Genomic DNA, 16,336 nt, shown 5'->3' with positions numbered 1-16,336 from the left:
CCCCCCCCCCCCCCCATCCTCCAGGCACCAGCCTCCCTATATGTACCTGCCCTCCAGGCTACACAGGCAACGGGTATGGACCAAGTGGTTGCACCCAGACCAGCAACATCTGTCAGACCAACAACCCCTGTGTCAATGGACAGTGTGTGGTGAGTGCGTGTGTGTGTGCATTTGTATGTGTTGGTGTGCTTGTGTTTATGTGTGTATTTGTGTGTGTGTGTTTACGTGCTCTGGTGTGTGTCGGTGTTGTGTGTGTTGGTGTGTGTCTGTGTGTGTGTGTACGTGTTGGTATGTGTGTGTTTCTACGTGTATCTGTGTGCGTGTGTTCGTGCTTGCATGGGTGGTATGGTGTGTTTATGTGTGTGTGTTTGTGTGAATGTTATGATGTGTGTGTGCACGTTGGTGTGTATGGCTGTTTGGACTCGGTTTGGGTGCTGTGTGGACATTATGACACACATGTTGTCTCTAACTTTTTTTGCAATCACTCATTTTAAAGGATAACGCTGTTAATATTCCAGATTTTATTATAGTCAACAAATTTCATAAAAAGCACAAAACCAAGAAGGAAGATGAGCCCACTAACTGTGTGTGTGTGTGTGTGTGTGTGTGTGTGTGTGTGTGTGTGTGTGTGTGTGTGTGTGTGTGTGTGTGTGTGTGTGTGTGTAAACCCTACGTTGTTTTTGTGTTAAGTATATTCCAAGAACAGAAAATCCAGAATCAAACCCCTTAATAACACCAAATTGATGATGTCTCCTGCTGTCACAGGCCACCATCTCGGCTCCTGGCTACATCTGCACTTGCAACCCTGGCTGGCAAGGAGTGAACTGTGACCAGAACATCAATGAGTGCTTAAGCAACCCCTGTCAGAACGGAGGAACCTGCACCGATGGCATAAATGGAGTGACATGTACTTGCACCGCCCAGTGGACTGGCCCACTCTGCCAGACCCCACAGCAAGGTATGAGCAGGACAATACGGAGGGATAAAGGAAGGAAGGCAGAGGGGAAGAAGCTGGGAGGGACGGGCCAAAAGACGCAGAAACTGCAAGGACCAGATAAAGAGAAAGTAGGGTGGGTGTGCAGAGACACAGAAAAAAATGATAACATTGGATGGGCTAGTTAGCAGAAGGTGGGGACTGAGCTAAGGGGATTAAAATAATGAAACATTTTATGATCACTCATATAATGATATAGAGAAGAGATCTTTAACAGCGGTCCGTGAGACCAAGGAAGGCCTCAGAGTTACTGCAATGGGGCTGGCAAAACATATATTATTTTACATTTATTTGGAAGCTTTCTTTTACAAAAATAACAATATGTCTGAAAATATACATTCACATGACTCCAACATATTAACAAAGATTAATCGACATATTGGTAAAAAACAACACAAACATTTAATTTACAACACATTAATAAGTTAACTCTAAGGTAGAGTTTAGGCTTAAGTATACACTGTGCCTTCATCATAAACATGATGTATACACAATATATGAAAATGGATTCATCCATTTTCATCCATCCTGCCAAATTTAATATGTCAAATACTGTATATGTAGTAACGGGTCCCTGCTTTACCCTTGGCCTAAAAAAACGTTGAAGACCCCCGGGACTATAAACTGTAATCTCTTTTGTCTGAATCTACTGGTTGTGTGTTTCCAGTGTGTGGAGGCTACCTGTCCGGCCCTGCTGGCTCCTTCAGTTATCCCAACACCCCGGGGCATGATGAGTACGATCACCAGGTCAGCTGTGCCTGGGTGATCCACGTTGACCAAGACAAGGTCAGTTGCAGTCTCTCTGAAGCCCTTTTCCTTGTACTCCAGCAGTGTCCATTAAATCAGGTCTGGACATTGGCCAAAGGTTTCTATTTCTTACATTTCTTACAACGACACACACATTGCCTGTGTCCAACACTGTTACTGTAAACGCTGTGTTTGGTCCAGGCAATGGAAGGCGCCTGTGTAGAGCATGCAGGAGCCATGCTATGATCCACATCACACTGTAGCCACAAAGCTGGTTTGTAATTTGGTCATAAACAACAGAGTCTCGCGGCAAACCATCAATTCAATTCAATTTTAATCATAGTGTCATTTCACAACAGGAGTTATGTCAAGTCACTTCACAAATAGAGTAGGCCTAGACCACACTCTATATATAATTTACACAAAAAAAAACGCTTTGCCTGATCTGACAGCTGACACCAACAAGGAGAGAAACAGATTTAAAGCCAGGTTGTGACGCTGTGATTGGCCCTTGGAATTTGTGGCCGATTCTGATTGGTGAACGCCTCAACAGCTGATTTGATTGAGGAAGACAGCAGTGATTAAGTGTTAGGTCATCCTGAAAGAATTTACGCTGAGCTACATTAGTGGATGCGATTGTGTTTTAAATGTAGAAGATTGACAGGGATCCATTGTTCTCTCTTCCCCAGATTCTGCGAATTACCTTTCCTTTCTTTGATCTGGAGAGCAGCACCAACTGCAACTTTGACTTCCTTCAGATCCATGACGGGGACTCTGCCTCTGCTCACATGATCGGGAAATACTGTGGTCACAATAACCCACAGGAGCTCTACAGCTCCCACAACTCCCTATATTTCTGGTTTCGCTCGGACCACACTCTTAATGCTGGTGGCTTCACAGTTGCTTGGCAGTCCGTGAACCCAGGTAGGGTTGATTCACCTGTTTTGGTCGGGTTAATGAGTAATCCTTAAAAAGTAGGTTAGTAAGTAGTTTTAACTTTTTGTACCCACACCTGTGACATACAATGACTGGTTTAGAGGGGAACACACACGCACACACACACACACAATCCATTATTGTGTTCTATTTTGGTAGTTTTCCAATATGGCCCCTTCTCCCTTGCTTAATGAGCCAGAGAGAGAGAGAGAGCTAGAGAGAGTGCAGCAGGGGTCGAGTGAGCGTAAGAAGAGAGGGCAAACAAGAGGTGAATCCGAGATAAAAAAAATGTTTTTTATGTTTCTTTTACGGCGCTTATGTTCAAAAGAACGATTAAACACACCCACAATTTTGCAGGAAGATGCCACATTGCTAGCCTGACAAGCCAGAAAATGTTTAGATTTCTAGGCTACCCCATTGCTGGAAGATGGGTGAATGCAGACCTTCATTGTGTCAATTCAGTGGGATTTCAACCCTTTGCTGAGCTGAGAGCGCAATCTAGTGGCTTCATGATGCTCCGTTAGGCCATCACTTGTAATAAGTAATGAGTGAGAGGGATAACGTTTGTATTAGTCCATCCGTTAGTTTTTAGGAAAATCCTACCTACTATATAAACTAAGCCCTGAGAACATAATTACAATGTTAACAATTAAACAATTTCCTCCTTTGTGAAATATTGTAGGTGCGGCTCACAGAGGTTTTTTAAAGTGTGAAATAAATGTTCATCCTTCCCGTGAAATCTCCTTTGCTTCTTAGTGTGTGGAGGTGAACTAACTGCCCCCTATGGCAACATCAACTCGCCTGGTTACCCTGGGAACTACCCACCTAGCCGAGACTGTTATTGGAGAGTGATGGTGGAGCCCGGCTTGCTCATCACCTTTGCATTCGGGACTCTCAGTCTGGAGCAGCACCCTGACTGCAACTTTGACTTCCTAGAGGTGAGAAATGCTGGATGAGATCATCTCATTTATAAAACAATCATGGTCAATCATAGATTGGCTGCTACAGCCAAATTGTGTGGGTCTAATCAAAACAGTACTTGTAAATCATCTCTTAAACCTATTTCTTAGTTGATGCTAAATTGCACCCAACACACGTGTCAACGTCAACACCTGGGCTTAAACACCAGTCAGGAGACCTCACTGCGTTTTTTATGTTTTAATATTTTACATAGAATCTCGGTGGCAGGTACTGTTAATCATTTCTCCCCAATTATGCATCCCATTCCTTTTGGAACGTGTTCAATTGTGTTGTTTTTGGTTTAGAAGCTGTATTGGTGATTTTGCTGCTATACAGTCAGTCCACCGCTAAACGCTAAAGTCACGAAAACCTGTAATCTTGGATGCCAATGTTGTTCATTTCTCCTCAATTTCGGATGACATTGCTTTTGGAACATGTCTTTGGTTTGGAAGCCTCTACTGGTGATTATGGTAGATTAAGTTCAGCTATAGTCTGTGCAGTCAGTCTTCGGGTGCAAAGCGGGACGAGAGACCCAAATGTTGCTGCCTGTGCAGTATGCTCATGTGTTGACATCAACACATGTATCAAGTATGATCTAGCATCTGCCATATTTCCTCGCTGAAGCCCAACAATTACTCTATGAAGCTAGAATCCTTGCTTTATTGCATGCAAGAAAAAAGAAGATCTGAGAGAGAAAAAACATTTGAGAGAAAAAGTTACCACACTGATAGAAAAAAACATTTTATGAGATACTTATTTTTATATTTTGCTTTCAGTGCAGATGCATTTGGAGAGAGTTTTTTTTGCTATTAGTAAGAAAACCTTTTCTCTCAAATTTTTTTTTCTCTCAAACTTTTTTTTCCCTCTTAGGTCTTTTTTTCTTGCATGTCATAAAGAAACAATTAATTATAATTATAATAATAATAATAATAATAATACATTTTACTCGTAATGCACTTTACATTTAAGACAAACCTCAAAGTGCTACAGGTAAGATCATAAAGGCAAGATAAAAACATCAGTTTTAAAATACATATAAATAGTGAAATGACATTATTGTGCAAGGTTAAAACTCAAAGGTTTTGCTAAAAAGAAATGTTTTTAGTCCTTTTTTAGTCCTTTAAATATTTCTAGCTCCTCATTACTGAACCTAGTTACGGTAACACTGGCCCGTTGTTTCCTATGTTTGCTATTTCGTCAGGTTCGTGCACTGTGTGCCACTAGTGAACAAGCCTACAATACATACAAGTTCTAGCAATTGACTGTCCTTTAAATTGTTGTCTTGTATCGCCAAATATTGTAGATCCGGGACGGTCTTCTACCTGAAGACCCACTTCTGGGGAAGTACTGCAATACTGCATCACCTCCCCCCCTGGAGACCACCGGTCCAGCTGCATGGATCCACTTCCACTCTGACTTTATTGTCTCTGACCGAGGCTTCCACATCACATACACAACATCACCAAGTAAGAACCCACCCTGTCATGATTTACCAAATTGTCTACACGCATCTGTCTCAAAGGACATTTATTGGAATATTATTCAGAACCTGGGAGCAGAATAACCGGACAGGCCCACTTTAAATGTGTCAATAGTCTTGCCATTGAAGGGGATTTTATTGAGTGTTGTTTAAAGACTTATGTGTTTTCTCGTATTTTATCATCTTTATTTCCTGGTTCAGGCACTGGGTTTTAGAACAGTTGAGATGAGGACTTGTCGAATACGGATAAAGGTCCAAACAGTAGTTATGTCCAGAGGCGATCTGCACCAATCACATCAGTGTATCTGATATAGGCAGGGCCATAAAGGGAGCTGCACCTATCACATCAGTGTATCTGATATAGGCAGGGCCATGAAGGGAACTGCACCAATCACATCAGTGTATCTGATATAGGCAGGGCCATAAAGGGAGCTGCACCTATCACATCGGTGTATCTGATATAGGCAGGGCCATGAAGGGAGCTGCACCAATCACATCGATGTATCTGATATAGGCAGGGCCATGAAGGGAACTGCACCAATCACATCGGTGTATCTGATATAGGCAGGGCCATGAAGGGAACTGCACCAATCACATCGGTGTATCTGATATAGGATTCAGGATTCAGTTAGCTCTGCTGGTAGCTAGGCATACGGGGCTCTGGATACGTCACCCTCTGGGTTGTTGTGATTGATCATAGTGTTATCCAATTGCATGCAGTGAGAATTTAAATGCACGCTTGGTGCCGCCCCTCAAGATGAGCCACTTTCATTACTCGAGTCATTACTGGATTTCCAGGCCATCAAGGAATGGCAAATCAGTGTGCTTTCAACCCTTTAATAAACAGAGAGAACCATCTAATAAGCTCAGAGAATAAAGAAAAATGTCATTGACCCTTCATCTGGCCATCTCTAACAAATAGAGAAAGACAGATTTCATCTGATGTGTAAATGTCACCAGTCAGTTTAATTAAAAGACTTCTACTTGTGTGAATCTTTAGGGCTATCACACATTTTATAAGCATCAAACTGGAATGCAAAATGTTACATGTAAATGTGACTGTGTGATAATGTTTTGTGTAATTTAAAATGTAATGGAGCTGCTCACACAGGGTTGTGTTGTGTCTTAGGTGACCCTGGTTGTGGTGGTACCTTCACTGACAGCGAAGGCATCATCATCTCCCCCAACTGGCCCAACAACTATGCCCACAACCGCCAGTGTATCTATCTGATCAGGTTGCCAGTGGGGGAGAAGGTGGCCCTCAACTTCACCCACATGAACCTGGAGATCCACAGCAGCTGCACCTTTGACTATGTGGAGGTACGACTTGTTTATGGCTCACAAACACAGATCCTGATTCCTTTCTTTTGCTTAAATAAATAAAAACGGCAACCCTATATCTTACAAAAACATGGTGACACAACTGGCTTTTCCAAATCACTTTTTTTAAACATACTTTTCCACTTCTTTGTGTTTTCTGGTAATGCTTTCCTTCCAGTTCAACTGGTTTGAATTTGTTATTTGTCCATCGTCCATTGTCCGTCCATCTTTGACTCAGTTGTTTTATGTGTTGCCCAAAAATGTGATACATTTCATCAAAGTTCTCATTTTTAATGGTTACTTTTTTATTTAGTTTTAGTCTTTTTTTCATTGTGAGAAATAGTTATTCAACAACATCAATTGTTTGTCATATTTTTTGTTGACATCATTAAAACTCTAAGCCTCTTACCTACCTTTCCTTCCTCTTTCTTTCCAGGTTCGTGATGGTGGAATGGAAACTGATCCTCTGATAGGGAGGTACTGTGGGAGCTCCCTGCCGGCTCCCATTCTGTCCTCCTCCAACCTCCTGTGGATTCGTTTCAGGTCCGACGCCTCGATCAGCCAGGCTGGTTTCAGGGCGGTCTACACCGTTGGTGAGACTCCACACATTTACACACATGGGGGATATGACTTCATGTTTGTGTGTCTCTTGTTCTGTGATACTTGTTTTTAGAAAATTGCATGTCTGATCGGGCTGATGCCAATGGAAGATAATCATGGACTAAAACCTTCATACCCCAGGTATGGGGGTTAGAGTCATGGTTACGGACTAGTGTAGATCTAACCGTAGATCTACACTCTAGTTCTACTCTAGTGTAGATCTAACCCTAGATCTAAACTCTAGTTCTACTCTAGTGTAGCTCTAACCCTAGATCTAAACTCTAGTTCTACTCTAGTGTAGCTCTAACCCTAGATCTACACTCTAGTTCTACTCTAGTGTAGCTCTAACCCTAGATCTAAACTCTAGTTCTACTCTAGCGTAGCTCTAACTCTCTGTTATGCCCCCCAGGGAAACAGCTCAGCTTTACTGAAGAAAGCACCACTAAACCATGATTAAGGGGTTATCCCAGATCCGGGCAAAGATTTGAATGAACAATGAAGTCGAATCAGTGTTCATTCCATTTGCCACCAACCATCCATTAACCCTTCTCTGCCCAGGTTGTGGAGGTACTTTGTCCGGGACCGGGCAGTTCCGCTCTCCCTACCACCCCAATGCCTATCCCCACAACAAGGTCTGCGAGTGGGTCATCAACCAGCCAGAGGGCTATGTGGTCACCCTCAACTTCCTGTCATTTGACGTGGAGGGAGGCTCCTGCAGTTTTGACTCAGTTGAGGTAGACGGAAAACAGCCACAGCATTCTTCTTCTTCTTCTAACTATTATTAATACTTATTTATTGTTGATCTGGGTGGTGTCTCCGTGTACATACTGTACATTTGGCATACTGACAATTAATTATTTATATATATACTGTATATACAGTATATACAGTATATACAGTATATACAGTATATGCAGTATATATAGATGGATGGATGGATGGAGAAGCAGTGAAATGGATGGAGGGAGGGAGGGAGGGAGGGGTGGATAAATGGATGGACGGATAGAGATGGATGGATGGAGATAGGTGAATGAATGAGTGGATGGATGGGTGGATGGATAGATGGATGGATGGATGGAAATACTGTACATGAATAGATGGAGATGGATGGACAGATGGAGAGAACTGGGTGGATGGAGGTGGATGGATAGATGCATGAATGGATGGAGATGATCAGTTCTAAAGGTGCATGTTTCCTCCTTCCTCCAGGTGAGGGATGGCTCCACGTCCAGTTCTCCTCTGCTGGGGACATTTTGTGGTGTTGAGATCCCCCCCCGGCTCCAGTCCACTCAGAGATCTATGTACATCCGCTTTAAGACAGACGCCTCTGTGAGCAACAATGGCTTTGAAGCAGCCTATGACTCTGCCTTGGAGGGTGAGAGAAGTACCGATATTAAGCATTTAGATGATTTAGATTTAGAAGATTTAAACCTCTGATTGCCTTCCTACCGTAGGCTAGAAACACATCTCCTCTAATAGTAACAAACTGTTGTAGCACACAGCTTTTGACCCTCATGTTGTCCTCGGGTCAAATTGACCAGTTGTCCTATATCAGTGTTCTTTTTAATTCCCAAAATAACACGATTGATTCCACAAGTGGTTTTGAAATAGTGTTGAGTAAAAGTTGACATATTCCAGTCTGTGATTATCATCAACATCCATTCCTTTCATTTTAGTCTCAATAATTCCTAATTACTGATTTTCTAACTCAAACATTACGTATAATTTCCTAAAAATTAGATTTCTTGACTATAAATTCCAAAACTAACTGTAAAACAAAATTTAATAAGTTAGTGTTACGTAGTGTTAAACATCAAAAGGGACAAACATTGGGAAACAGCATCAAAAGTGTTGAAAAAAAGGAGAAACACATGAGAAAAAGTTAAAAACATTGACAAAAAGCGTCAACAAAAGTGTTGATTTTCAATTTTGACGGGAAGACAACACAAGGGTTAAAGATTCTTTTTTGGGGGGCTTTTTCCTTTATAATGAAGTGACATTGGATAGACTTGAAAGGAAGAGAGAGATGGGGGATGACACTTCTTTCGGCTTTCACATTTTTTAATGTGGTTTGATTCGGGTTTTTTGCGGTCTTGTTTAGTTCCATTCTGATCATTTTAATTTGAAATGCACTTTAGTATATTTAACAGTGTGCCTGGTTGATTTGTCAATCCTGCTGGGGCAAGTATAACATCAATCAGCAAGAAGCACAGCGTCTTACAGCGTTTTACCCTCCTGGTGTCCTCGGGTCAAATCTGACCTCTTTAAAAAATGTCTATATCTAAAATATGGGTTTCTTTTTAATCAAATTACCACAAAAAAATGGATTGGATTCCATCCAACGCTCTTTGAAAATACAATTGATAACTTTCATTCCTGACAAAACTCATCTGTACGTTCCTCTAGTCTTAACTTTTAGTCAAAATAATTCCTTATTTCTTCTTTTTTAACTCAAATATTAGATATAATTTTATATAAATGAGGGTTACTGACCTTGAATTCCAACAGGTACTGTAAAACTAGTGGTACATAGGTGGTTTTAGTGAAAACAAAGGTCGGAAAAAGGGAGAAATATGTCACATTTTTGTCCATTTCTGACCCATGAGGACAACACACGGGCTAAAGAAATCTTAATGTAGATGGCTCATCTCAAAGAGTCATCTTTGAGTCTGACCGAAGATAACCACTGAAAGACAAATCCAGTAGTGAGCGCCATTCATCATAGAAGAACACGAGATCTGGCTGAGAGCTTGCAAACTTGGACCGAAGGGCTCCCCTCTTTCTTGCAACTTTGAGTTTGTCAAGATCAAGTAAGGATGAAATAGAGGTGTAGAATTTAGGGTGCTGTGCCACTGTCTCCATGACTCATTGTCCCAAAATATTTCCCAATGGCCCAAAAGTTGATTTACCCGACATCCCGTTATACCAAAAATAAACGTGCATCCCCCTACTGACTGGACTCCTGATCTGAGTGTGTTTTTATATGCATTACATAGAGGTAAGTGATGACATAAATGTAGCTCAGTCTATCTTGTAACTCTAGTTTACACTACTGCAGGCTGTCTTTCAAAGCATACAAGGAGATTTTAGATGGAAGAGTCTTTCTCCTCAGCAAAAATGAAAAAAGAAGGAAGCAAAAATACACATTCTTTAACACTTTAAAAGCCACACAGCACAAACACACTGTTTCACAGTTCCAGAGACAGTGACAGCTTTTACCTTACACATTTCACAGTTTTAAACATGCAGTACCTTCGGGAAACCTCTAGTTGAAATATAATAAATGTACAGTACGTCCTCCAACTTTAATCAAAATCCTTATATTTGCACTTTGGAGTTTCACTCCATTTCCCTGTACATGCCATGAGGTTGTGATTCTCTCACCAAAATTATCATCAAATAGTATGTTGAAAATGGCAACAAAGGTGTTGGCAGGCAGCAGGTGGGGAGTTTTGCTTTATAGATTAAAGAGATTGAATTATGCATGGTAAATATGCTGAAACATGCACACTGGACCATGTTCTTCTTGCTATTAATGCCAAGAATCTACAAAAATACAAATGTATCTACATGCCAGTGGCACTGCTTTTTCAAAAGTCTACAACTCTCTAAAGTTGACCAGTTGTCCTGTTTGTCCTGTACCAGGCTGTGGGGATACCCTGACCAGTCCTTCTGGCACCATCACGAGCCCTGGCCACCCCAACAACTACCCCCATGGTGCTAACTGTACCTGGTACATCAGCGTTGCCCCTGGCAACCTGGTTCGCCTGTCGTTTGACTCCTTCAACCTGGAGTACCACACCGACTGTTACTATGATTACGTGGAGGTGTACGACAATGGCACTGTGCAGACAGGAAACAAGATTGGCAGGTACATGACGCACACACACACACACACACACACACACACACACACACACACACACACACACACACAGGATGAAGCTCTGAATTCACTTTGAACACGACAATCAATGTCTGATCATTTCAGTTGTACTTAGGCCTGTATATTGTTGGCTAGTCTCATTTATAATAAAACATCAAATTCTGCCTGTGTGTGTTTATTTGTGCTTTAGAACATAACCGCCAACAAACAATCAGAGCATAATGTTTTAATTCCTCTGCTCCACTGCTTTGTTTTCACACACATACCCAGACCCCTCCCCCCCCCCACACACACACACACACACTTGTACTGTTTGTGTTTGGTTAATATGGTGAGTTCATAAGAGATGTGTGTTCTTTGCAGGTACTGTGGCCGCTCAGTGCCTCCATCCATCACCAGCACTGACAGCATGCTCACACTGCTGTTTGTGTCGGACTCAAGTTTGGGAACCGAGGGATTCTCTGCCAGATATGTCTCAATCGATGCCACCACAGGTACATAGAAGATGTTCAGGTTTTCCACTTTTTTGTGGATATATTTCAGACTAGCCCTGAACAATAAGACTACAACACACAGGCTCAGGATCAACTACAGCGGCGGCGGCGGTGTGTACGTACAGTTAGTAGACCTTGAGGGTCTAGCTTGATGTTCATCAATCTCTGACTTTTTATGCAGTTTTTACATAACCTGGATGGTTCCCTGCAATGCTCTTCGCAAGTACAATAAATGATCAGTCCGTTACTTTCATTGAATTTGGGTGTATTATTCAATATAATAGCATTTGAGAGAAAAAAAGTGACAAAAATGTTGAAAAAGCTTGAAAAATGTGGGTAAAAAACATAAAATTATCAAAAGGCGCAGAACAAATCAACAAAAACATTGGACAAAAGTGGCCAAAAGGAATTGGATAAAAGTGACACAAACGCAACCTGACAAGCCAGACCCACATCAAGATGTTGGGTTGGGGAAAAGCAACAAATGTGTCAGAAAAGAATATCAAAATGTTGAAAAGAAAATTAATTTTAAATTTCTACCCAGAAGAACAAACAAAGTTGCCCAGTTAATAAAAAGACCATGAGTTAAATCTCTCTCTCTTTCTTTCTCTCTCTCTCTCTCTCCCCCCCCCCATCAGACTGTGGTGAGACTTTCACCTCCTCTACCGGCTCCTTCAGTTCACCCAACTTCCCTGACAACTACCCTAACAACAGAGACTGCATCTTCAAGATCATTGTGGAAGTCAACATGCAGATCATGCTGAACTTCAGCGACTTTCAGCTGGAGGGCTCCCCTCCTTCATGCAGCTTTGACTTTGTAGAGATCAGGTAAGGATCAAACAAAGTTGGAGAATCTGATTATCTTTGGGATGCTATTCTATTATTCCTCTAGCTTTAATTCCAAAGCTCCGATTGTCCAACAAAAATGGTCCATTGGACCAAAAAAGCATATTTTTTGATACAGGCATTTTTTGATACATACATCTTTGATAAGATACAGGCATGCCCAAACTCTGCCTCTGATTGGCTGACCCTGACATTCCTGGGCTTTCATCGAGTCATTTAAAAGGACAGCCTGCCAAGCAGAGCATCTAGATGGTAAAAGTATAATGCCTGCGTGATGTTGCTTAAAAAAAGAAGCTTCAACAAGGGCATCCTCATATTCAATGAAGGGGGGGATCCAAATTATTGTTAGGTCTTAACATGAATCCAACTGTGGCTCAAGGGCAGACAAGTCGCCGGACAATCGGAAGGTTGGTGGTTCGATCGGTCCTTGGGCCAGACACTGAACCCCGAGTTGCCCCCGATGCTTCCCCATCGGAGTGTATATGTGTGTTTATCTGATGAGCAGGTGGGACCTTGGCCACAGTGTATGAATGTGTGTGAATGGTTCCTGTACTATGTAAGAGAGTTTTGAGTAGAAAAGCGCAACATAAGAACAGTCCATTTACAGTATAGGGATGGACTGATTTCAAAGAGTCTAGCTGCAGGAAAAGTAAATCAGTTTTTCATTCAGATTTTCCCACACATCTAAATCGCAATGATCGTGATCACGTTTCCTGTCCAAAGACAACGTTAATGTCTGAAGACGTGACAGCCGATTTAGTGTTGCAGGGAACCACGCAGACTTGGAGACAATAATTACCTGTTGTCTTTATTTACTCAATGTAGCCCCTTCCATTCTGAACTTCTACCATCTTTTTCAGGGACGGGGGCTACGAGACATCTCCCTTGATTGGTAGGTTCTGTGCCTCCCAAGGGCCTCCAGTTCTGGTCTCCCATAGCAATCGTCTTTGGGTTAGATTCCGCTCGGATAGCGCCATCACGTATCGTGGATTCACTGCCCACTGGGATGGCACACAGACTGGTGAGTGGGCACTGTTTATTATTGTTTTCCATAGCGTCTCTTTCCAAATTACGAGCATGGACATTTCTTATGTTACCTCTTGACTTGCTGAACAAGCATGGGCAACAAACCGTTCATGTCAGTTGGCTGTATATCAGAGATGTTCCCATACCGCCTAGAATGCTGGCATTGGTTTTGGCGAGAGCTGGAGTTTATGCACAGATTCAAAACCATGCAATTTAGCCCTGAAGAATATCTACTTCAAAATAGGTTATTTACATTCTTTTTCTGTTATAACTCACTTTCAAAATGGATAATAAAAGAAAGTTCTACAGTGTTCATTGTTTGTGTTTTGGACATGTGGACATTCCTGCAGTCATAATGCCAATTGCAATATAGCAACAAAATAGCAACTGTAAGTGACTTTGGATTAAAAGTATCGGCTATATGCCTGACATTTAACAGCAGGTTCAGGCATCGGAATATGTATCGGGGAGGCAAAAATGGAATCTGAACATCTCTAGTGTGCATGCTAGGTAATCCACTCTAAATCAAATGTATAACCTGAATATCTTACAACGTTTTAAACGACACCTCTGTCTCAAACTAATTTCCAACATCAGAATGAAATCCTGAGAGTCTTGCTAGAGTCCCGGCATCTCCGTCATTTGGTGTGGGGTCGTAAAACTCATTCCCGGTCAGTCTCTCTCCCATCTGGACATTCAGACAAAATCAAACGTGTTTGATATTATCCTTAGTTTGAAGTCTTGGTAGTGAAGTTAAATACTGGAGACATCCATCTGCATGTATGGCAGAACAGAACATCTACAAACTTCCCCAGCTAACGCTAGCAGTAGCTAGCTGGCTCTGGTAAATCTTTCAAAATAAATCTAGTTGTAGTCTTGCAATGTGTGACCCTGCAATATCCCCAGTCTTTACATGGTATGACAGTCTTCAACGTTAGATGTGAGATGGTTTTCTTTAGATGTGGTGTCAGACTAGTCTTTTAGAGTTGTTTCAAAGTCTTCTAGAGAATGGGAGGCATTACTTGCAAAATCAAAATAAGTCAGTTTATGCTTGGAGGCATGGTTCCCCTCTAACAAACACTGTCCAAGCTATATCAAGCATGCACTCTACACCGCTTTTAATTTGGTTGTTTTTTACCCTGTACCTGCTCACATGCACGCACATGATCCTACTCCCAAGGCTGCGGCGGGATGCTGACCACTGCGTCCGGAGGGTTTTCCTCCCCTAACTACCCCTTGCCCTACCACCCTAACGCTGAGTGCTACTGGACCATCCGGACCACCCAGGGCAGCCAGCTCCTCCTCTCCTTCTCAGATTTTCACCTGGAGTCCAGCTCCACCTGCTCTTTTGATTACCTGGCGGTGAGTAGTGTACCTCACAGTTTTTGTGGTGTGCAATGTGCAGTTTGTTTTTAAAGAACACAAAACTTACAACTCACAACATGAATTATAAATATGACCTCATATATTTACTGAGCCACCAGAACCTCCAAAATCTGTTGCATTTGGTTTCTTCCTTATCTATCTGCTAATGCAATCAAACAATCACTTAAGTCATTGTTCTTGTTGCTACACTACATTCTGTGTGTGTGTGTGTATACATGTGCATGCATGTGCGTGACTCAATATATGTGTGTATGTATGTATGCTTAACTGTGTATGTGTATGTGTGTGTGTACATGTGCATGCATGTGCGTGACTCAATATATGTGTGTATGTATGTATGCTTAACTGTGTATGTGTGTGTGTGCATGTGTGTGCATGTGTGCATGTGTGTGCATGTGTGCATGTGTGTGACTGTATATGCGTGTGTATGTATCTATGCTTGACTGTGTATGTGTGTGTGCATTTGTGCATGTGCGTCCATGTGTGTAACTGTTTGTGTGTGTGTGTGCATGTGGGTGACTGTTTATGTGTGTGTGTGGGTGTGTGTTTGCCTGCGTGCGTGTTTGTGTTTGTGTGCATGTGCGTGTTTGTGTTTGTGTGTGTGATTGTGCGTGTGTGTGTGTGCGTGTGTGTGTTGGTTCAGGTGTATGATGGTAACAGCAGCAGTTCTCCAGAGCTGGCCAAGTTGTGTGGCAGTAATCTGCCGAGCTCCATCAACTCCACCAGCAATCATCTCTACGTCAAGCTACGCACTGACATCAGCGTCAGCGCAGGAGGCTTCCTGGCATCGTACACCTCCAGTAAAAACACCCTCACACACACACACACACACACACACACACACACAGTCAATTCAATTTAATTCAGTATTTTTGTAGTATCAATTCATAAGAAGAGCTATTGGAAGACACGTAGAGTAGGTCTAGTTACCAGATCTACTAGCTACTGCCAGTTAACTGTGGTTTAATTTATTCAAGCATAATATCCATTTTTGTATTTCAAATTTTCAGACATAACAGGTAAATACAAAGATTTCTGTTGGTGTTTGTTTTCAGATTGCCGCGGTGTGCTCATCTCAGGCCGACACAGTGGAGTACTGGAGTCACTGAACTTTCCCAACGACTACCCAGCCTACTCGGAGTGCAGCTGGACCATCCAAGCCAGCAGTGGAAACACAGTCAACTACACCTTCACCTCCTTCCAGCTGGAGGCCACCTCCAGTTCCTGTGTCTATGACTACGTCAAGGTACACAGATGCACACTATTTAGGCTGTTCTCATCAACCATTGATACATATTACCTAGTCAAGCAATGCACTGTAATCCATCCATGTTGGGAGTATGGTAGAGCTCGACAGATATTGGAAAATTGGATTTTTAATAGCACTATTGGCCTTAAAAATCATATAAATGTATCCTCTGGTGGACAGACTATGCAACATCATCACTAACAGGGACGTAGTAGAGCGTCCTCCTGGGGACAGACTATGCAACGCCATCACTAACAGGGACGTAGTAGAGCGTCCTCTTGGGGACAGACTATGCAACAACATCACTAACAGGGACGTTGTAGAGCGTCCTCTCGGGGACAGACTATGCAACGCCATCACTAACAGGGACGTTGTAGAGCGTCCTCTGGTGGACAGACTATGCAACGCCATC

General features: G+C 42.2%; 1 protein-coding gene across 1 annotated transcript in view; it reads left to right on the top strand.

Moving 5' to 3' along the window:
- Nucleotides 1-16,336, top strand: part of cubn (cubilin (intrinsic factor-cobalamin receptor)) — a 74,372-nt gene that overhangs the window by 13,178 nt on the left and 44,858 nt on the right. Inside the window, exons 11-27 of the mRNA XM_034862168.1 lie at nucleotides 25-149; nucleotides 766-958; nucleotides 1,662-1,780; nucleotides 2,431-2,665; nucleotides 3,434-3,615; nucleotides 4,941-5,103; nucleotides 6,247-6,437; nucleotides 6,874-7,030; nucleotides 7,596-7,771; nucleotides 8,247-8,412; nucleotides 10,683-10,908; nucleotides 11,287-11,417; nucleotides 12,056-12,245; nucleotides 13,124-13,284; nucleotides 14,470-14,651; nucleotides 15,319-15,475; nucleotides 15,731-15,921. Of these exons, the coding sequence (XP_034718059.1) occupies nucleotides 25-149; nucleotides 766-958; nucleotides 1,662-1,780; nucleotides 2,431-2,665; nucleotides 3,434-3,615; nucleotides 4,941-5,103; nucleotides 6,247-6,437; nucleotides 6,874-7,030; nucleotides 7,596-7,771; nucleotides 8,247-8,412; nucleotides 10,683-10,908; nucleotides 11,287-11,417; nucleotides 12,056-12,245; nucleotides 13,124-13,284; nucleotides 14,470-14,651; nucleotides 15,319-15,475; nucleotides 15,731-15,921 (2,945 nt within the window). The remainder of the gene's footprint in view (nucleotides 1-24; nucleotides 150-765; nucleotides 959-1,661; nucleotides 1,781-2,430; nucleotides 2,666-3,433; nucleotides 3,616-4,940; nucleotides 5,104-6,246; nucleotides 6,438-6,873; nucleotides 7,031-7,595; nucleotides 7,772-8,246; nucleotides 8,413-10,682; nucleotides 10,909-11,286; nucleotides 11,418-12,055; nucleotides 12,246-13,123; nucleotides 13,285-14,469; nucleotides 14,652-15,318; nucleotides 15,476-15,730; nucleotides 15,922-16,336) is intronic.

This window comes from Etheostoma cragini, chromosome 22 (assembly GCF_013103735.1).
Source record: "Etheostoma cragini isolate CJK2018 chromosome 22, CSU_Ecrag_1.0, whole genome shotgun sequence".
NCBI lineage: Eukaryota > Metazoa > Chordata > Actinopteri > Perciformes > Percidae > Etheostoma > Etheostoma cragini.
Note: the sequence above shows the minus strand (reverse complement) of the source record. Positions and strands in the feature narration are given on the sequence as shown.